Source organism: Pipistrellus kuhlii, unplaced genomic scaffold (assembly GCF_014108245.1).
Source record: "Pipistrellus kuhlii isolate mPipKuh1 unplaced genomic scaffold, mPipKuh1.p scaffold_m20_p_1, whole genome shotgun sequence".
Lineage (NCBI taxonomy): Eukaryota > Metazoa > Chordata > Mammalia > Chiroptera > Vespertilionidae > Pipistrellus > Pipistrellus kuhlii.
The window spans coordinates 122556816-122580283 of record NW_023425404.1 but is presented as its reverse complement, the minus strand read 5'-3'; the positions used below and the strand labels follow the sequence as shown (position 1 = coordinate 122580283).

The following is a 23468-nucleotide window of genomic DNA, read 5'->3' as shown; positions in this document are numbered from 1 at the left end:
TTCACTAGCCGCCTGAGTTCTAGGGAGTACACAGGCAAGTTGCAACAGCAGTTCTTTTATTTTTTTCTTAACAATACTGCTATGGAGAATTTAAAAACAAAAAAACATTTGAAATTATTTCCTATGCACGAGGCTCTCTCTGCAGGCTGCTACAGTAAGGTGACCAGACGTCCTGCTCTTGGCGGGACAGTCCCGATTTTTAACAATTTGTCCCGCGTCCCACGGCGTTTTAAACGCCACGGGACTCGAGACAAATTGTTAAAAATCAGGACGTCTGGTCACCTTATACAGGCCACTGAGTGCTGGAGAAGCAGGGCGGCTACAGGGCCCGGCCTGAAGTTTGTCCCTGGAACAGCGCCTCTGCAGGCACGAATTGACCACTCTCTGGGTGCCACCGTCTTCCTTTTCTTTTTAATGTTAGTTTTTCATCAGATTCCCACACACAAACCTGAAAGGGTGCTTTGATGATTGACCGATATTATTATCTGAAGGAATACCAACCAGCCATCGATGCAGCCGGTCACATAACTGAGTTGCATGCCCTTAGAAAATGATCAAAGTCAGGACTAAACGAAATTTCATAGATTCAGTTTTTCTATTACATGGGTCTTTATATCTTCTTGATAATTTGTGTTTGTTGGGGTCAGTTGCCTGTAGGGAGGAAGGAATTTTATTTGGAACTAATGAATCATTATTTGTTGAGCTGATAAAAACATTTTGGGGACACTAAATAGATTTAATTTTTATTGTTAGTTTTTAACCAAAGATACTGAATAACTTCTTGTGAAAGTTCTTGACTTGGCTGCCTTTGAGTCAACTCTCTTGCCCTGATTCCAGTATTTCCTCTGAGACTAGTCAGAGCTGAACTGAAATTCTTTGGGTTATTTTACATGCAGCATTCATGAACAAAGGAAACTTTTCCCAGTGACAAGGATTTTAAAATTCAAGCTATCACTTGTAATCATTTGTCATGTGTCATATTGTAAAATGTCTTCATTATGAAAAGACACAGAACAATTTGGTATGCCTACTGTTTCTGAGTAGTACCTGTCTGTTGTTGCTGTCTTTTTTCTTTTCTTTCTTTTTTTTTTTTTTTAATATATTTTATAGATTCAGAGAGAAAGGGAGAGGAAAAGAGAGAAACATCAATGATGAGAGAGAATCATTGATTGGCTGCCTCCTGCACGCCCCCTGTAGGGATTGAGCCTGCGTGTGCCCTCACCTCCTGGTTTATAGGTAGATGTTCACCCACTGGGCCACACCGACCGAGCTGTTAACTGTCTTTAAATCAGGCACCATACCTCACCCCACTCATCACTCACGGGTCACACAGAGCAAGTGTCTGTGCTCTGCCTTAAAGCATATCCTAGCGCAACCTCACCTCACTGCCTCCCTCACACTTAGCGTAAAGAGAGGAGGCTCTGGGATCAGCTCTGGGTTTGAATTCTCCATCTGTCACTAGCTACCTATGAGCCCTTGGGCAAGGTCACGCTGCCTCAGTTTTCTCATCTACAAAATGAGAACAGCAGTAGTGAGCTATGTTATATGCCTATTGCTGATACTGCATGTATAGCTTTTGAGCAGTGTTGATATATAAGGGCTCAATGAGTGTTAGCTATTAATGTTATTGTCATTAATTATTATACAATCTAAATCCAACTCACCTTTCAAAGTGAACTTTATAAGATAGGCATCAGATCATGTTACTCTCCTGCTGAAAAGCCTTCAGTAGTTTATAGTAAACTCAGAAAAAGAAAAAAAAAAAAATCCAGAGTTCTTTCTGTGGTCTTCAAAGCCCTGTGTGATGTGACTCTTCCATTCCTCTGACCTTGTCCCCAGCCATTTGCCACCTGGCACAGGGCACCTGCCAGCACTCCTCCCTGCTCTGCCTGCCACACCCAAATCACTGTGCTCTCCTTGTCCTGGTGCTGCTCTCACAGCCCTGCTCAACTAGCTCAGCAGCTCCGCAGGAGGGGGCTTCACCCTGTTTGTTTTGTTTGTGCATCACCAGCAACCAGTGTGCCTGGCCCATAGTAGTTGCTCTATAGCTATTTGTTGGATGGGTGAATGAATGAAACAAACCATTCCCGATCCTAATACTTTGTGCGCTTTCACATGTATAAAATAAAGAGCTTGCACAAATATTGTGAAAGTAAAGTTAAATTTGGTTAAAACCATTCCAAAGTTTCTCTGGAATTTCATGAACCATGGCAGTGTGGGAGAAAACAGTGACCCGGAATGAGAATGCTGGGTCCTGGTTCTCATTCTGTTCCTGCCACTAAGGATCCCTTGGCTTCTCTGAGACTGCTTTCCTGTCTATAAAACGCAGGCAGGGTGGAAATCTCTGAGAAGCTGCCCCGCTGAGGGAAGTGGGAAAGAGGGTGAGGGGAGGCGCCTGAGCCCCTCCACTTCAACTGGAGCAGTGTTACTTATATTTCCTTTATATGCTGGGGTTTCATATGAAATTTGGTTTGAAAAAAGTCTGTTTCTTAAAAACCACTAAATTAGAAGAGCACAAAGATTATTTTTAGCTTAATTGATTCTGGCAGCTTTTCTATTTAAAGGATATTGTTTCTTCACATTCTTGAATTTTTTTTTTCAAATGTCTTAAAGAAAATTAAGATATGTGGCTAAATAACAAAATTGTTCTCATCAAGAAATGAACTACATGAAAACAAAGACTGGATCTGTCTGCTCACTACTAATGTATCCATTGCTTAGCACAATCCCAAAGCAGAGCTAACTCAATAAATATTTGTTAGATGGATGGACAACAAGTAGATATTTGAAGTGAGCAGCAACTTATTTTTAAGGGAAATATATTTTGCAATAATTGGTGAAAAACATATCTTAATAGAATTTTTACAAGTTGTTTTTTTCAAGATGATACTTATTGAATGTTCATATTGTAATAGATCATGTTTACATGGTGTCTGCTAAATGGCAAGTTTATTGCACCTTCCTTTAATTCCTCATTCATTTCTAATGTTAGTTATTTAAAACATAAAACTCTCAATGCAAGATGGTGGCAGAGTAGATGGAAGCTACACTCATCTTCTTCCAGGATCAAACTGGAAGTAAAACTGAAATATAGAACAATCATCCTGAATAATCAACTGAAGACTAGCGGAAGAGAGATCTTATAACCAAGGGTTTACAGAAGAGGTCACAGCAAGACTGGGATTAGCACAGAATTAATCAACTCCTAAGATAGCAGCAGGAAAGAATAGACAAAGAGTTTGCTAGAGTCCAACAAAGGCTACCAAGAAACCTTAAGAAGTTGCAGGTGACTTTGAGAAGTTCCTACATAAATTCAACCTGAAGCTCAAGTTGATGGAGAATTTCTGGCATCACTGTCATCATCAACACAGAAGACTGCAGCTTTGAGGAAGGAGAGCACTGAGAGAAACCAGAACTGGGTTTAAGAATATTATCTACAAAATAAAATCCTATATAATAAAAGGATAATATGCAAATCGACCAAACGGGAACGGCCAGTCACTCTGTTGTGCACTGACCACCAAGGGGCAGACACTCAACACTCAATGCAGGAGCTGCCCCCTGGTGGCCAGTGCACTCCCACAGAGGGAGCACTGCTCAGCCAGAAGCCCTGAGCCAGGCTCAGAGCTGGCAAACACAGGGGAGGGAGTGGGAGCCTCTCCTGCCTGTGCAGCAGCGCTAAGGATATCCAAATGCCGGCTTACTCCCGGACTGCAAGAGGGTGCAGGCCAGGCTGAGAGACCTAGTAAAATATAAAACTAAAAGTACCCAATGTGATTTCCTCCTTTTTCCCCCCTATAAAATAGGATCCTCTTAGAATATTAGCTTTAAAATAGAGAGTACTATTTCTTTTTTGCAGTAATATGGTGAAAGGTGCTTAATACAATAATAAACTGTGGACAACTTCAGATCACAGTTGGCTGTTAAATTTGGCAGATCTGCTTGAAGTTGATAAGAAAAGTTTTACTGAGATTTCAAACCTATATTAAGTTGAGGTAAGTTAAAGTGAAGGTGATGGTAAGACATTGAACAGGATTGTTTTAAGAATAGAAATGAGACTATCAGCCTTGCATTCTTTAAAAAAAAAAAAAAAAGCATGTAACAGTAGGTCTTAACAAAATATAAGAATCATATGTTACACATAAGGTTATAAAATATTCCCACCTGCACATTGCCTAATCTTACTAGATTTTGAATTTTGGTGTGTTTTACGATCAGTCTCTCTAAAAAGTGTGTCTCTTGTAACTATAATTCTGTGTGTATGTGTATGAGTGTACATATGAAAAGTATACAGTTATTCATAGCATGGTTCTTATATTTGGTGCTGTTTACTCATGTATTAATGTTACTCATAAATATATCTTTCCTTTAGGTAAAGAGGATGAATTTCCAAAGAAACCTTTGGGACAACTTCCACCTGAACCTCAGTCTACTGGCATTAGTCTCCTGAGCAATGGACAAAGTGTTGGCAGATCAAGTCCCCATAAGATCAGAAGAGAGAGTGGCTCATCACCTCACAAAAAGCCCGAGCAGTCCCCTCACCAGCAAGGCAGAATTAGTACACCAGAAAGAGCGAGGCAGCCAAGCCGGGCATCAGTGGAAGAGGACAGTAAAAAGCTTAAAGATGAAGCAGACTTTCAAAGAAAACCTTCATCGGTTCCACAAGACAGTGTTAGGCAATATGACCATGCATCTGCTAACCAAAATAGCAATGCTCTTTCAAATATGAGGAAGGAATTTGTGCCCAAATGGAATAAACCATCAGATGTTTCAGCTATTGAAAGAACTGCCAGATACACCACCGAAGGCAAAAGTCGATTCGCACACCCCACCCTTACAGTCACCATCCCGAGTTCTGCTGACCCTCGGGTGTCAAATGCAAGGCAGAAGATGAAGGTCTGGGATGCCGATGAAGGAAAACGGGGCTCGACTGCGTCACAGTATGATAATGTACCTGAAAACGAAAATGGCCCATCTATTGAAGAGGCACTGGAAAGGGCTTATTCTCAGAGTCCAAGGAATATTGTTTACACGCACAGTCCGAGAAAGCATCCTGAGCCAACTTCTAGTCCATCAAAAGTACCAAACAAGTTTACTTTTAAAATGCAGCCTCTAAGTTATGCAAAATATCCAGCTCAGCTAGATGGAGAAGATCGGGGGCCCGTGCACCCCCCATCTTACAGCAATCCCCCTATTTACCACGGAAATTCTCCAAAGCACGTCCCCACCACTAACAGCAGCTTTGTGTCTCCACAGTTTAGCCACGGGGCTCAAATGAATCCTTCCAGGAGGCCTCATGATCCCACTCTTTCCATCCATGTTTCTCCAGAGAAATCTCACAGCCGTCCAGCTCCTCTTGTCCTACCATCTAGTCGCATAGAAGTTCTTCCCATTGATATTGGTGCTGGGCGATATTCAGGGTCACCAAAGAATGGAAAATTCATCATTCCTCCAGTGGATTATTTGCCAGATAACAGAAAATGGTCAGAAGTCAGTTACACATTCAGACCTGAGATGCCTGAGCAGTCATGGACTCGGGAAGCTAACCGTAGCCACTTGAGCAATTTAGCAAAATATTCTGCCTTTCAGCATGTACCCTTTCAGGACCAGAGCCTCCCCCCAGTTTCCGTGGACGGCCCAGTGCGGTATAGAACTTCCCCGGCTTTAGAAGACACCGGCTCCTCTGGGTATCAGTATTCAGGGCCCTCGGCTCCAGTGTATCACTACAGAAACCGGGATGGACTTTCTATTCAAGAATCGGTATTGCTGTGAGAATTCATCTATACTTGCTGAAGATGAGAATAGAAATCTCCCAGAATCTATATTGCTATGTTTGTAATTGCCAAAGCAGTATTTTATACCATTGTAAACAATTCGCACAATTTCTCATGTATGTTAGTAATAAGAATAGATGGGAGTGTTTTCATCCCCATGTAGATGCTGCTTAAGATGAGCGTTTTAATTGCATCATCAATGAATCTATTAATTTACCGTGGAAACATAGCAATAGCATTTAGGGATGCATACAAAATAAATTTATTACTCAGTTCCATTTATAACTTCTCAAAACCTAAACACTTACCCTATTAGTCCATTTTACTTTGAGTAATGTTACAAAGCACTGAAAAACTGTCTATGAATACTAGACATTTTTAAGGCTCTAGACTAGAGTATGTGTCTTTAAGTAGATATAGACATCTATACATACACACTTCAACACAGAACTAATGAAACATTAAAAAACCTGCTTTAACCTAGATCCATGGAATAATTTATTTTCCTTTCTTTCTTTAACAGGTCTTTTAGTCAAATTCCCCCACCCCCTCATATTTTTAACACAGATCCTAAATTGACTTAAGGGTTTGCAATGAGGTGATTAATTCAGATCTCACAGGATACTCATTTTGTGTTGCCATTTTCTTTCAACCTGAAAATTAAAGACATTGGAGAGAAAGTCTAACCACTTAATGGTGCTTAAAATTTGTGGCAGTGGAAGTAAGTTGAAGGCCACAGGTGCAGGTATCCATGTGTCCACAGGTGCAGGCTCTGTATCCCTGGGCACCGAGACCTGTTCCTGCCTCTGTGCCCTTGGCCTGGCCTTTTTGCAAAGAGTAGAGCAGAATGTTCCTGCCAGATATGAAGGCAATGCTGTGGCCCAGGCTGCAGCTCCTGTGGGTGCCAGAGGGAGAGGAGGCAAGTTCCCCTGGGGCAGCAGAACGTACTCCCAGAAATTCCTTTGAAAGCAGGATTAGCAATATGGTTGCTTTCGCCCCTCATATCCTGCAGGGCCTCACTGCAAAGGGCTGGGTGGTTCTTTACATGATCTTTGTCCTGGCACTCTTCTTTCTAGAAGATATTGCCACGGCCACTTAGGCCATTAAATTACCAGCATGTAAAATTGTAAAAATGATTTGAATTATTCCCTTTTCTTTTTTTAATAGTGTGATTTTCATAATTTCAAAAATATTTTTCAGGGACAAAAATTTAGGTTTATGTTAAAAAAAAAAAATTAGCAGTGTCTTTTAAAATATTCTATTTACACTACAGTTACCAAAACACTGACCAAGTTTGGAGCATGCCAAGAAAATAGGACTTTGTGTTTAATTGGAGAGCTTGTTTTCAACATTATTTGGCTTGCATTTGAACAATAGAGTGGAAAACCTAACATTGAGGGTTCTTCTCGTTGTAAGTTGTGGCTTTAAGCTTTCAAGGTACAGAAGTATGTCTTTTAAAATGAAAGTAACATTTGTTTAGCTAGTGAATGTAACAATTTTTATGTATATAATGAGTCTAATGTAACTTTAATCGCTTTGGTAATGATGTTATTAAATGACTAAATAAATGCAGTGTATTAGCAGGTGAGCACTACACGGAAGCTCAGACGAACTCCTGACATTACTGGGCTCTCGATTCAGATTATGTGAAGTTTAGACATAAATGTATATAAAAATGTAGCAGAAGACATTAATTCTAATTTTTAAACCATGATTCTGTGACTTGTAATAAATAAAGCTGTACAATTTAGTTCATGATAACAGCATCTGAGCTGCTCCAAAATCTATATATCAACAGTGGTAAATAACTGTAGATTTATATACATATGTATGTATGCAAAATATGTATACACTATTTTCTTATGTCATCTATGACATTTTTTATCTGTATACTTTTTTTGATGTGATTGTTTTTAACATGCTAAAAGTAATACATATATTTTGTTTTGTGTCTTTTATGTGCTTTTTTTCATATGGCAGAAGTGCTGCATCCCTGAGCCTTCTAAAGCTAACTCTCTTCTAATTGAGTAGACACTGCCAATGTTTGTGGACATGGCTTTGCATACTCAAGTTCAATGTTATATGCATATTAATTTCCAGTAGTACTGTGTTTAGAATTACAGAATCTTTCCTTTATGTATTCTGTCGTTATTAATAGCAATAGGTATTAATTCTAGTATTCCCCATTATAATGTATAGCTATGGTAGCTTTTTAAGTAGGAAAATTTAATTTGAAGCTGTCTTGCCACCATACAATTTCACGCTTTCAGATTTATCTTTCACTAAAGATAAATAATGAAGTAATGATAAAATGTGAAATAATATTGGTAAAGTGGGTTAAAATATATTTATGAAAAGCATATTTGGTAAGAATTTTTATGGTGTCGAGGCTGATTTTACTCTGTAACTGCATGTACTTGGTGTAAATGTTTTGCTAAAGTCTTCATAGTAGTTTTGACTAAAACACTAAGCACTTTGGGATAGTTTTTATTTTCTTAATATTTAGTTTGAAAGGTTAAAGAAACTAGACCCTGAGTCTCAAAGGATTGTTAAACTTTGACTCTTTTCAATGCTTATGTTTTTTAATAGGTTTTTTTTTTTTTTTAAGTTGGGAAATATATGTAAAATCAGATATCAATTGTAGGGTAGGAAAAGAATATTTTTCTGCCTACCTTTCTAGGTTCTCTGGCCAGGCCCTATTAATTGGGCTGGCAAAAGACAGGTGAACAAGAGAAAAACAAGTTTATTGACATCTGCATCCTGCACTAAAATGGGAGGATCCAGGGATGAGTTTCTAAGAAGGGCGGGTGTGGGACTAGGTACCTCACTTAGTGGAGAAGGGAAAGGGAGAAAGGCACTCGTGGAAAAGTAAATGACTTTTTGGAAAATAAACAGACCTTTTGGAAATAAACGAGATATGATAGTTTGTGACAAGGCTGGGTTGGGTGCCAGAGGGATGAGAATTGCCCAGGGAGGGGATTCATGACTGTTGAGTTCTTTGGGGAGGTTTCTACTATAGGTAGATAAGGGATTTTGGGATCTCAAATGCCTTCAGCTCAAAACCTTTCTCATGCCAAAGTGGCATTTTTTGGGGTAGCATGTCCTGGATATTTACAAAAGGGTTGCTTTAACGTTTTTCATTTTAAGATTTTATGTCATGCTTAGTATAACTTTAAAATTGAGTTTCATGCCTACAGTTATCTGAAGATCTCTCTCTCAGGACATATTTTAATTTGGGCACAAAAACAGTACCTCCTCAATACTTTGCTGAGATCTCTTTTATTTTCATGATTAGAGCAAAATATGCCATGTCCAGAAATAGGGACTTATTTACAGCAGACCCAGCCTTAATTTTATGGAAATATTAGTGCTCTCAATTATCTTTTATACTCAGTTTATTTTAGTATGCACTTAAGTGTGGGCTAAGACTATGGTTTTGAAATCTGGTTTTGTTTTAATTGTCCTTTAATGGATTGTAAATGTCCATTTCTAATATGGATATTAATGCTTATGGATAAGGTGATTTTAATAAGTCAAACTTTTATAATCAAGGGATTGTGATTAGGAAGAAGGATTCTATTTAAAATGTATTTATGATTTGTACCTTCAGAAAGAGTTTCAATTAACCATAAATCTAAGGATAGGTGTCACCATTGTATAGATAAGAACACTGAGAAAGGAGCAAATTTTAGATTTCATAGGAGTGGGTCTTGACCCCTGTTGCTCTTTAGAATTTTCAGGGGAACTTTTTAAAAATCTCCTTGGTTCCTACCCTCTGCCCCTTAAACCAGAATGGCTGGGGTGGATCCCCGGTATCTGGTAATTATATTTTCCTCCCTTCTGTCAGTTAAGCCATTTCCAAAAATCCCTCTAACGTTGATAGTCTTATATTCTCACTGAGTTGTCTCAAAAAATTTTTTAACAAGTCGGTTTGAGTAAGTTAGCAAAAATTCCACTGGGAAGATGAACATTATCAGGAACCTGTAAGTTTTGATGAACTGACAGTGGTGGAAGGTATGAATGTCTTCCGATGGAAAGTAGCATGACTGTAATGTCTCTCACTAGGGCTGGCAACCGTTGTACAAAATAGCTAGTGCCTTAAGATTTCCATTTCCCTAGACAACCTCTCGTTTTTGTTAAGTGACATGCTAAAACAAAGGTCAACGTTGTCTGGAAGCCTGCATGCATTTCTCTATGTGAGGGGCTGAGAAAATGCTTCTTAGTCACTTTACCAGTCAACACTTCATTGAGCACAGGACTCATATTTCAATATCGGAGACGTGTTTTATAATCCGTGTCTCCAGTCAGTGTTGGAGACCCGCCCGCACAGGTGATTCTTACAGGCACAGAAGGCCACCCACCAAAAGGAGTGGGGAAGCTTGTGGGGGAGTTGCCTCAGCTGAGTCTGAGGATCCTTGAGAGGACAGGAAATAGCGAGGGAAGGCGGCATTTCTCCCCAGGGTAGCATGAGCACCTGCAGGATCTGTGGGAAAGGTTGCCACTTTGATGTGTGGGTGTGGGGTTCCACAGAACATTTTGGACGGTCTTGTATGTCATTGAAGTTGGTCCTGGAGGCAGCTTTTTCCCTAGCATGTTTGCATTACCTGGGTGGCCCCTAGAAGGCGCTGGAGGCTAGCTGGGAGGGAACAAGCCTAGAGGAACTAAAGGCGGTAGGAGCTGAAGGCCAGGGAAGAAGTTCCAAAGAAAAGGTGATTAACTTGGGAACTAATTACTAACTAAAATGGGCAAAACTTGATAACTGCTTGAAATATCATCATAATCATAAGAAAAGTAGCTAATGATATTGGATACTTACTACGTGTCTGGTCCTTGCTTAAGCATTTTACCCATATTAACTCATTTAATTCTTCCAACAACTCTGTGGCGTATGTGCTGCTGTAATTCACAGTGAGCAGATGAGAAAACTAAGACACAAATGAGTTGAAGTAACTTAGTGACACAGTGGTAGGTAACAGCCAGAACTTGAATCCAAGTGATCTGAACCTAGAGCCTGGGATCCGTCCCCTCCTAACACTCCTCCCACACACACACCCCTATAAAGATTATAGGAGGCATAACGTTTTACCCATTTAAGTGTACATGTCAATGATTTTTTAGTAAATTTACAGAGTTGTGCCCAATTTTAGAACATTTCCATCCCCTCAAAAAGATACTTCAGGCCCATTTGCACTTCGTCTCCATTTCTGTCCCCGCCTCAGGCAACCATCAATCCACTTTATCTTTCAGATTCACTTTTTCTGGACATTTCATAAACATGGAATCAGATAATGTGCGGTTTATTTTTGCATCTTTCATATTTACAAATGTTTTTAAGGCTTGTCCATGTGTAGCATGTATCAGTGCTTTCTTTTTCTGTTTAATCGTATTCCATTGTGTGGCTGTATCACAATGTGCGTGTTCACTCACCAGCTGGTAGACACGTGGACTGTCGGCACGCTGTGACCATTTGTGTTCAAGTCTTTTTATTTGTATTTTTTTTATTATAGCCATCCCAGTGGGTATAAAATGATATATCATTGTGGCTTTAATGTGTATTTCTCTAATAACTAATGATCTCAACCAATCCTTTCACATGCTCATGGGCTATTTATATATCTTTGGTGAAATGTCTGTTCAAATCTTTTGCTCACTTAAAATTGTGTTGTTTTCTTATGTCATAGTAAGAATTTTTACTATATTCTGAATACAAGTCCTTTCTAAGTCATGATTTGCAAATATTTTCTGCTAATCTGTGACTTGTATTTTCAATTTCTTAATGGTGCCTTTTAAGGCACAAATGTTTTAAATTTTAATGAAGTCAAATTTTTCAAATTTTTACTTTATGGATCATGCTTTTAGTATTGTTTCTCTCCTAACCCAAGGACCCAAAGGATTTTTTCTGTTTTATTGTGGAACTTTTATACAGTTAGCACTTACATTTCAGCCTATGAGATTAATTTTTGTATATGGTGGGAGGTAAGGGTCTAAATTCACGTGGGTATCAGTCATCTCAGCATCCTGTGTTTAAAGACTACACTTTCCCTAAAAGTACATATCCTCCAACTTATTTTTTCCCCAAATTGTTTTGGCTACTGTGTCCTTTGCATTTTTATGTAAATTTTAGAATCTGCATATCAGTTTCTGGGGGGAAATGCTGAGATTTCGATAGGTATTGTCTTAAATCTACAGGTCAGTTTTGGAAAAATTGTCATCTTAAAAAATACGAGTCTTCCGGTCCATAAGTATATCTTTCCATGTATTTTTATTTAATTTATCTCAGCAGTGTTTTGTAGTTCTAGTATATGTCTTGCACATCTTGTTGAAATTATTTCTGAGTATAATTTTCCTTGTTCTATGAGTATATTTTCCTTGCTCTGTGAATGGAATTGTTTTCTTTGGAGCCAGTGTGCTCAAACATTAATCTGTACTGTTGAGGGGAGAGGAAGGGTCCAGGTTGATTGGTACGATTCTCACGTTGGGTTGCCATAGGGTCACCCTCTGGAATTCAGGGGAAGGAGCAGGTGTAGGTTTAGTGAGGAGATGACACGTTTTGACATGTAGAATTTGAGGACTAGGTTATTGACAGAAGTTGTCTGACAGGCAGCTGGAAACTCCAGAAAGGTTTGCCAGCATGTAGGAGGCAAAGCCATGAGAGAGTACTTGTTGAGGGAGAAGAGGAGCGAGCTGAAGAAGGGGAGAGCTTAGGGGAGCTCCGGCATTTAAGAGGTGCCAGAGGGAAAGGATTGCATGAAGAACTCGGGGGAGCAGTCATGGGCTGGTTCCACAATATGTAAATGTCCAGTGATAGAGGACAGCTCTGGAGTCAGACTCCTGTTTGAACGTTGCATTGATGGGCCAGCCTCTATCTTTGGTCCTGGTGAAATTGAGATGTAAAGGGACAGCAAAATCCCTGTCGTCAAGGAGCTTACGTTTTGATCCCTCTCCTCCACTATAAAAGGGAGACAGACGGTAGTATTTTTATCTCAGAAAGTTGTGAAGATTAAATGAATTAATTTGTGTGAAGTGTTCAAGGCAGCATTAGCACACAGTAATACTTTGGAATATTGACTAGACTTAAATTCCCCCACTGGTGAGCAAGAGGGTATGGACCGTGACTCCCGGTGAGGAATACATGGCAGGTGAGAGGGAAGGCACATAGGGAGGCTAGAGGAGGAGTTCCAAGAAGAAGGAAGTCATCAGCAGGGTAAAATGCAACAGGAAAGGCCCAGCGACTACGTCTGAAAAGACGGTTTGGATTTGACAATTAGGAGCTCATTGCTGTCCTTAGAGCATAGTAGTGGGCACAGGCCCCAGTGGGAGGTGGTCAGCTCTCCAGCCATGTGGAAAGACGGGCTGGACAGTTACTGACTAGTAGCTGGAAGGTAGGGTGGATGAGGACAGGAGTGGGGGAGCAGATATATTTACATGGAGAAAGTAATGCTAATTAGAAATCAGCTTTGACCATTCAAACACACTCAAATCCTTCTGCAGTTCAGCCCTTGGTTTTATTCCAGTCTGTTATTTTATGTATTGATGAGTATTAAAACACCCATTATTAAACTTTCTGCAATTCAGATTTCTCACTTTATTTGGAGGAAAATCAGCATCAAAGAAACTATTAATGCCGTGCCTGTTCATCACTGACATTGATGAGCACGTATTTAAGTTTTGATTCGTGTGATATACACTAACGAAGTGTGATTCAGAAGTAGCATATGTGGAGAGGCTGGCTTTTCTCTAAGCTCAGTGTGAATCACCAACAAACTGCCCCCTAAAATGCTAACTCAGTGTTCACACATTCCCTGTGTGACTTTGGGCAGGTCCCTGGGCCTCTGGGACACATTTTCTGATCAGTAAACTCTGGAGGTAGATGGAAACTTTGTAAGGGCTTCTGGCCCAAATTCTAAGGGGAGGGTTTCGCAACCCAAGGCCTGTTTGTCTTTGTGCTTTGTACTGTGACACGTGTTAGGAAAGCAGAGGTGAGCAAAGGCCAGACGGCCCCTGGCCTCCTGGAGGGGGCAGTCTGTGGAGAAGGCTGATCTTAATTATGTGGTTTCCAACACACATGACCACGTCCTGGCCAGGACCAGAAGAGAATCCAGTGCTCTAGCACCTATGATAGTGGCACAAGCAAGGTGATGCTGCTCATTAGAAAGATGTGAGTCCTGATAAGGGGCAAAGGAAACCGCTCCAGACGGGGGTTGGGTGGGGGGTGGGATAACAGCAACTCTCAGTGCAACCTGGGAGCAAAGAAAGCAGAGTAGCAAATATTGACACAAAGAGCTGGAGTCACTAACATGAAGACAGTTTTAAGTTCTCATCCGGGTCTGAATAGTACCGTTAGCTGAGTTGCCTTTGAAAAGGAAGGCCAGCCATGGCCCTCCCTGGACATTGGCCCTTTGGTAGAGAGGACTGGAAGCCATCAAACCTGCACGGTAGGCTACATTTGCTGGTCATCAGCTGGGTGACCTTGGGCAGGTCACATTCCCTTTCTGGGCCTCGCTTTCCTCAGCTGTGAAATGTAGGCATCAGAGCTGAAAAGTGTCTTTGAAATGACCTAAAACTGGGTCCCCACCATGGCTGTGAATAAGAATCACTTGAGGAGATGCCAAAATATTATGCCCAGATCAATTAAGATAGAATCTCGCGGGGTGGCCAGGAATTAGGATTTGCACTTTTTAATAAATATATAAATTTATTTTTTTAAATCAATTTCAGAGAGGAAAGGAGAATGAGAGCGAGAGAGAGAAGAGAAACATCAATGATGAGAATCATTGATCAGCTGCCTCCTGCACGACCCCTGCTGGTGATCAAGTTCACAACCTGGGCGTGTGCCCTTGACCAGAATCGAACCTGGGACCCTTCAGTCCACAGGCCAGTGTTCTATCCACTGAGCTTAAACCAGGGAGGGCAGGGTTTGTACTTTTTACTATTAAGTTAAATACTTACACAGGGCAACATTTCATGTTTCTGAAGTCTGTCCCTTAGAACCTAACCATGGAAAGCAATTGTAAAGGAATATCCTACAAGAAATCAGAGCCTTGGCCTTGAAACCTTTGAAAACCATGAATGGCCTGCCACTGTTAACAAGTGTTTTGACAATAGAGAAAAAAAGAGAGACATCATTCTCTCCACCTCTATTTCTTTTTAAAAAAATACTTTTATTGGTTTTTAGGGGGAGAGGAAGAAAGAGAGAGGAACATTGATGTGAGAGTGAAATGTTGATCTAGCTCCTGCACGCCCCCTACCAGAGATCGAGCCTGCAGCCTGGGGAATGTACCCTGACCAGGAATCAAACTGGCAACCCTTCAGTGCCAGGATGATGCCCAAACAAAGGAACCAAACCGGCCTTAGCATTATTCTTTATGATGCCCAATCAATAGAGCTAGACCTCTTTCTTTATTCTTCTAGTTTCCATATCATCTACTGCTATCAGGAAACCACCCTAACCTCCTATTAGAGGATTTCTATTTAGAGGTTTTGAATGGTATAATGTAAAGAATACAGGCTTGAAAACAAATTTGAAGATGTCTCAGCTTTTCCACCTGACTTGCTGGACATCAATCTCATGACTACAACAGAGAAAATAAGATTTCCCTTGCAAGTTTGTTCTGAAGATTAATTCAGATAATGTGCATGTGATACAGTGCCTGGAACACAGAGCTCTCCTAATGTTAAGTGATGAATGTAAATGTTTCCTAGGGAAAGGACTGATACTCCTATTTAAAGAGCTTTTTTCTCTTTAGACTTATTAAGTACCCCCAAATGGAACATGGGCAAAGAATATTAAAAGAAAAGGTACATATAAAGAAGTGCAACACTATTAAACATATTGTACAAACCAATCAACTAGAGAAATTGAAATTAAACAGTGATTGGCAAAGACAGTTTGTGAAAAGAATGGTGGTGCCCTGTCAGTGAGAGGGATATTGTGTTCCACAAATACGCCCAGCGGTTATTGCACTCTTTGGTCCAGAAATACCGCCTCTATGAACAGAAATACAAGTGGAAAAGATACATACAAGAGGATAACCTGATGCCCATCAATAGAGGGCCAATTAAAATATGATACAACTGTACAAAGCATGCTGCTGACTCCTGGCCGAGTGCCTCGGTTGAGCGCTGTCCTGTGCACAGAAAGGATGCCAGTTCCATTCCCAGTCAGGGCACATCCTAGGTGGCTGGTTCAATCCCCATTTGGGGGGCATACAGAAGGCAACCTATCAATTTTGTCTCCCTCAGATGGATGTTTCTCTCCCTGTCTCTAAAATCAATAAACATATCCTTTGGTGAAGGTTAAAAAAAAAAGAAAAAAAGAATCCTGTTCACCCTTTAAAAATGCACCCATGTGATTGACATGGAAAGATGTCTCTGACTTATTTTTAAACGAAAAAGCTGCCCTGGCTTCCCCTCAGACCAGCCTTGCAGCTAGAGTCAGCAATGTGGTGGGGAAGGACATGGCTGGGTGGGGGATGGGGTTGCTGACCATGGGTTTAGGAACCTCGGGCTGTCAAAGAGCCCATGGAAGTTCTGTTTGCATGAAGGTTTTGCAGCCTGTTAGACAGTGAAGAATGTTTTAGAACTGCTGTGCAGGCATCGGACACGTAAGGATCACCATTAAAGAGGGAAGTGAGGAGGAACAAGAACCCCTGAGGTGAGGGCAGGGTGTGTCCCAGGTGGAAGGACTAGGAGGCGGGAGCGAAGGGAACATACACTCCCCACTTGGGTCCCGTTCAGGCTTTAACCAAGAACCAGCATGACAGGGCTTTGCCGGACCTCAGTGGACAGACTCAAACCACCGCCGTTCCCTCCTCTTGAACTGCCTTTTTTATTTCCTTCCAGTGCTATCAATCGGGAGGGAGGAAGGAGCGTAAGAAATCAGAAAGGTTCCTGGGACAGCCTTCAAAGGCAGCAGCTGGTCACAGGCTGGTCGCCGAAACCAGGGGCCATGAGTAGCAGGCATGCCCTGGCTGCCGCGCTGGGGCGGCCTGGGAGGAGAGGGTGCAGTCCTACTTTACCAGTGAAACTGAGGGCTCATAATGCCCAGTGAGTGAATGTTAGCAATGAATTGTTTTTATCCTCACCTGAGGATATGTTTATTGATTTTAGAGTGAAAGGAAGGAGAAAAAAGAAAGAGAGAGAGAGAGAGAGAGAGAGAGAGAGAGAGAGAGAGAGAGAGAGAGAGAGAGACAGAGAGAGACAGAAAGAGAGAGAGAGAGAGAGAGGAGAGAGAGAGAGAGAGAGAGAGAGAGAGACAGAGAGAGAGAGAGAGAGAGAGAGCCATTGTTATATAAGCCCTGACTGGGAATCAAACCCACCACCTTTTGGTGTGCAGGATGATGTTCCAACCAACTGTGCCACCCAGTCAGGGCAGCAATAATTCTTTTTGAAAATTATTTAGAAATATGAAGACCTGGGACTGCGGGGAGGGGTGGGGTAGGAGGTCAGATGCCTCATATTCTCTTCCTGCTGACTAGGTCGATGTTAGACCTAGTCTTCTGTGGTTGAGCCTGTCTGGGACGCCCACCTTTTATCCATGGCAGGCCCTGACCAGAACCAGTGGCAGGTGTTTACTGATTCCAAAAAGGGGTAGAGCAGGTTTTAAATCTGGCTTTGTCCCATCTTTTAAAAATCACTGGGTGCTCCATTAGGCCAGGATAGCCTATTTCTTTGGGTTTCATGGATGAGTAAAATGTCCTTTAAAATATGAGGCACTGTCATAGAGTTGTCCATTTTTATTTTGTCAAATACATTTATTAAAAGAAAAATATGTTAAAGACTCATAGTACATATGAAAAGAAGAAGGAGCATCAACTCAGAAAAATGGACAGCCTTTAAATTGAATAGAGTTACCATTTTAAAAAATCCACTAGATTGATCTTTTAATTTTTAATTTTTATTTTGTAAACACCTCATGGCAGACTGGTGAAAACTCTGCTTGGCTCAGCCCTGGTGCACACATCAGCATTTAAAAGCCATTGGATTAGTGTTTGTTTCAATACCAGATGATATGATTAGATTGTGTGGTTTGTAGAAAATTAAACTCTTTAGCCAAACCAGATGCTAACCTTCTGGCCAGAATCAATAAACTATTAAAAGTCTTGGAAACTAATAAACATACCATAACTATTAATTTATGGGTAGATTGTTGGCAAATAACCTCAGAGAAGGACTCCATGCTTGCAACAGCTTTTGAAATGCCAGATGGAGAGTGTGAGTTAATCAGAGTCCAGAGATGGAATGTGTGCAATGTGTTTTAAAAACCCACTGTGATCTCTGGGTTACATATAGATAAGCTGAGTGAATTTTAGGAAAGTGGGACCTGACTGAAGCTGATACAAGGAGTTATGACACATGCAAAGAAGACCAGATGTTCTTTTACGGTGAAGTGTGTTGATGAGAACCAGGGACAACTCTACCTACCCAGAATCCGGTCACCTGGCAGCTTTGCCTGAGGACGAGAAGCCACCATGGACCTGGCCTCACATGTGGACATCCCGCACTCAGAGCCGCAGAACCCAAATGCTGTGCCTGCCGGGGAACCCCTCCGGATGACAGACCACACCTCAGTCCAGCAGGCTCATTCGTGTCTCCAGTGGACTGAGCCGGGCAGTTTCTAAAATTCTCCCTGTTTCCTGATGGGAAGCACATAGATAAAGAGCCCAGAATCGTCCAGTGACTTGGCCTTGAGCAGAGGACCAGCCCTCACCGTTCTCCACGGCTGCATGCCAAGCAGACTGCACAGCAGCCGGCAGCCCTCAGCCGGAGAGGGAGGGAAAGTGATCAGAACCTCGTGACATAGAAAAGCCACCAACCACCAGGCACAGATATTCAGGAAATGGTATTTCAGTCCAGTTAATACAGGTGAAAAGAGCTCAACAAAATGTAAGGTTTAACTGCATTATACAATAGATGGGTCTGTGTAATGATGTCACATTCATTCACTCAATCTGGTGTCACTGAATGTCTGTGATGGACCATAAGCCTCTGCCAGAATAATGTTACATTTGTTCACTTCAACCCCAATTAAAAAATCAAAAATCCTCATAAAGTCTTCAGTAACACTTGCCTGGACTATTGCCATAACTTTCTACTCCACTGCACAATCTCAGATCACACCTTTAATGCCCAACATGGGTGATGTCCTTTTCCTGCTCAAACAGCTCGGCAGCTGCTCCGGCCACTCAGCCGGCTTTCAAAGCTGTTTGTGACATCAGCGCCCTCCTCGGAGGGTTTCCTGTCTCTGCTGCCAGTGGCCCAGGGCCTCCCTGGAAATGACTCGGACAGTGGTGGGTGTGGGAGTAGCAAAGCTGGATGTTTGTGTGACAGTAACAGGAGTTTTGCTGGCATACGAGATCCACAAAGAGGTGCCGCTGGTCTCTCAGTTCTGTGGGTTGCAGGTCTTAGTAGTGTCCAGTGCCCACCCTGCTGGTGGCAGAATTACAAAGCCTTCAGTGTCCCACTCCCTTCCTGTATGCTCTATCCCCTGAACACACCTCCCATATCTAATTCAGACCCACCTGGCTATCACATCACATTTATATTTAAAGAAGGGTGAGGCATCTCAGTCACGGGCCTCTATCCAGTGGCCTATAATTTTCATAGAACTTGCTCTTCTTACAGTTTCAAGTTACACAGAATTTTTAAAGGAAAGGGTTTGTTTTACCTAGAAGTTGGACTGTACTATCTAGTTTTCCAGGTCACCCATTCTTAAATTTTAATGTGCCTAGAAATCACCTAGGAAATCTTGCTAAAAATGCAGGCTTGACCCCATCAGCTTGTGATTTATTCAGGGATTCTCTAGTCCTTATACGCTCCCCAGTGATGCTGATGTTATTAAAACAGGTCCATGCTACATCAAAGACCAGGGCCAGGCTTCCTTGAAATGAACCAAAAGGGAGTTCAAGACCCACCACGCCCATGCTAGAGGGCCACCCAGCCACCCCATGTGGCTCCTGAGGCATGTAGCAGTTTGCCTCCCCAGAGCTGTGGACACTAATGAAATGGCTCTATGTCTTCTTCCTCCATGTCTTGGCAGACCACTTATTTCACAAACCTGGACCATGTGAGAGCGTACGTCTGGGGGTTGCAGATGATGTTTCTCATCTTCATTCAGCAAGTTCTTATGGGAAAAGGGTAAATCACTGCCCTTGGGGTTTCCTGGAGCAGCTTCCGGCAGGTGGAGGAAGTGACTCTGGATGTTTCCCCTCTTGCACGTTGTTTTTCTTCCTTTTGATCCATGCTGGTAGCTAACCCAGGTCAGCAACGGTGATGACACCCACTCCTCATTCACTTCTGTGTGTGTGTTTCTATGGGAAAGGAAGATCATAAAATTTCCCTAAACCAAGCTGCAGGTTGGAAGTTATAGCCTCCCTAATTCCTTAATTAAGCTATCAATTAAGGCTGTGTCTAGGCCACCTGCTATGCCTGGGCCTTTTGCCATGTCGTAGATGCCAACTCTGACAAACCCATCCCTACAGAACCACAGCTCCTGACATGTTTGTTTCCAGTAAACCTTTAGTCATTGCTCTCCTGCATCACCCATTGCTTTCTTCTCAAGTATTTTCTGCAGTTCACATTGAGACAGGCTGCTCAACCCCTTTTTCATGCCTGTGGGGTTGCAGAATGTTGGGATCTGCCAGCAGATATCAGCTGGCCTTGGGAAGGCTACAACTCGTGCAAAGAGGACATTCGTGTTGACCACCTGGCACAGGAACTAACCACCTTTCTTGCTTTTGAGGCCTTGAGCTTCACCCTAAGAGCCTAAGGTATATAGCTCAGAGAGAAAGAAAAAAAAAAATGAGGCTGAGACACAGAGAGGAAATACCCATCGCCAGCTTACTTCTGTAGCCTAGATGGATGTTCAGTGTTTGTTGAATGAATAAGTGAGTGAAACAAGAAAAGCACAAAGGAGAAAGCTATTGTACATGAAGCAGATGTCACCACAAAATGCTCTGGTTGTTTTCCCGCCACTGATGGAAAACGCTGGCGTCCTAAACACGCCTGGGGTTGCAGAGCCGGAGGTGCTCTGAGCCTGCTGAGCAGGTAGACGGCAACGCATTTCCCGGTAGGCTCCTTAGATGTAGAGTGGTCTCCTTTGGGTTGTCAATAGCAGGACCTAGGCTAAAACTCATATCCTATGACCACTCCCCCCACACCAGCTTAACATGACCTTTGACTGTCAATGAAATGTTCACGCCCATGTGTACCCCACTGCAGGCCAGCGGCACGGAATAAATGGAAACCTGCCACTGACCACACCGAAGGGCCTCCCGAACAACTGCATCCCAGAAAGACTTGACCTCCAGCTGTGCCCCTGGCTGACCTTAATCATGGGGAGGGAAACTGGACTCTGCCCTTCCCTGGGTGGCGAGTCCAAGAAGCTGTGACACAGTCTGGGGGCCTCCTATCTATACCCTGTGTCAATAGCAAGTCTTAGGGTACCTGCCGTGGCTGGCAGTTCCTGTCAGACTTGGTGTAACATGCAGACAAGTAGCTACATTTTCTGACTACATGCCATATCTCTGAGGTCACCAGGAAAACCCCCAGGCCTGGGTCATTTTTTCCTGTGACTCAGGCCAACTGTAAAGTGGGATATAAAATAGCATTAGGAAGACAGGGGCCAGTGAGGAGATTGGGGAGTGGAAAAGAGCGTGGCTTGAACTTTGGTGTGCCTTTGATGTCTGATACAAGAGCAGGAAACCCTAGATATTTGAAAGGCAGGTGTATTCGAGACTGACAGGAGTAGCCAGTTGCCTCTGAGACTGTTAGACCAATGGCAAGTCGAGTCCTGCTACAACCGGACCTCTCCTTCCACTGCCCCAGTGTGAACAGCACGTAGGACTCCATGTGCAGAAACTGGAACTGTTTGGTTGGAGGGGAATCGGGAGGCTTGGTGACTCTAATGTCCTCCCCAGCAGTATTCCAGGGCCTGCTATAAGGATGTGCATTGCACCACAGGATGTGTGCCTGATGCCAACTAATTAGGAAAACGCATTCTGGGTCTCGCCCAGGGAAGGCTAAATGGCATCACCCTAGCTGGTGCCTGGAGCCCCCAGGGTAGCTCAGCATCTCCTTCCAGTTGATTGAGTTTATTCCGTGCGCAGACGTCTGCTAAAGGCCGCCATGTCTCAGCATGCGAGGCATTGCCACAGTGCAGCAGCACTAACAGCTGGGATTCTTATCTGCTGCAGCTAAACAATTAAAGAGGAATCTGATCCTTTCAAATGAACCTGGTGCATATTGTTCTTACGGGACTATTTCAGTGGTGTAAATAATAAATACCTTTTCTTAAAAAGAAGAAGAAGAAGAAGAAGAAGAAGAAGAAGAAGAAGAAGAAGAAGAAGAGGAGGAGGAGGAGGAGGAGGAGGAGGAGGAGGAGGAGGAGGAGGAGGAGGAGGAGGCACCTGAGTAGAAGAAGAGGAGGAGGCACCTGAGTGTCCCTGGAAGCAATTCCTTGCATCGAGTGGCAAGGTCTACAGATGAGTACAGTATCACCATTGCAGGCAGAGGCTCACTGGTGGGGGGACTGTCCACTCTGGGGTCCAGCACTGCTGACTGACTTCTTCCAGGGGATGCCAAGTCCTGGGCATGGAGGGGGATAGGGGGAGGCGAGGCAGACCCTTGGCAAGCATTGCTTACCATCTATTGGTGGAATGTAGTTGAGAAAATGTTGCAAAAAGAAATTAATAAGAAACAAATACAATTGAAAAGGAGAGAGAGAGCCAATAAATTTGGAAAACTGAGTTCAATAAAAGTGAGTCATTTTTGGCTTTGTTTTCAATACAGAATGTCTCATAGCCTTTATCATGCTTGTGAATGTTCTAAAGGACCTGTAGCTTTTTGCAAACCTTATTTGACCACCAGAACTATTTTCTTGTGGTCACCTTGGTGACTTAGTCATTCTAGTGCCAACTTTGGGATATGCTGGTATAGACCAGAGATGCTTTAAGTGTGGACTGGTGGTCTGCAAAGACGCAAGTACAGAAGCTCAGAGTAAGCTTTTCGTAACTTTATAGCTAATTATAGCTAAACAATTAAACTTACTGGACAGAGTAATTTTTATTGCCTGTTGAGCCTACTAGCAAAGTCATGGGACTTATCTAATCTAATAAAAGAGGAATATGCAAATTAACCATCACTCTGCAACAAAATGGAGGTGCCCATAGTGGCTGGGGCAGGACTCTGACGGCAATGTCCCAGCAACAAGGCCAGAATCCTGCACTCTGGCTGCAGAGGGCTGGAGCAGAGAGACAGCACACAGGGGCACCTGCTCCACTGTGTGGCTTGGAGCATGCCCCCACCTCAGCAGAAACAAGGCAGGGCTGGGGGCATGCTCCAGGTGGCTGCCACAAGGTTCAAAGCATGCCTCCACCCCAGCGGACCAACGCAGGGGGCCTCTGCATGTGAACTGCAGAGGAAACACCTTTTCTGACCACTTATTGGCTAAACTCCCTGTATGCTGCCAATTGCAGTGTTCTTGGTAACTTGGGTAAAAAGAATGCAAGAAGATGATCTAGGGTTTTCCACCTCACTCCTGGAGGAAAAAATGAAGGTCTGCTGCTGGAGGGGCTAAGAAATGTCATATCCTGACCTAGCCTGTTTGGCTCAGTGGATAGAGCCTCGGTCTGCTGACCGCAAGATCTGGGTTCGATTCTGATCAAGGGCATGTACCTAGGTTTTAGGCTCCACCCT

General features: G+C 42.6%; 1 protein-coding gene across 5 annotated transcripts in view; it reads left to right on the top strand.

Annotated features, from left to right (window-relative positions):
- Window positions 1–7727, top strand: part of USP6NL (USP6 N-terminal like) — a 169081-nt gene extending 161354 nt beyond the window's left edge. For all 5 annotated transcript variants that reach the window (XM_036407957.2, XM_036407947.2, XM_036407977.2 and 2 more), the window contains one exon: window positions 4373–7727. In XM_036407957.2, the coding sequence (XP_036263850.1) occupies window positions 4373–5772 (1400 nt within the window). In that variant the 3' untranslated portion in view covers window positions 5773–7727. The remainder of the gene's footprint in view (window positions 1–4372) is intronic.
- Window positions 7728–23468: the final 15741 nt, after the last annotated feature.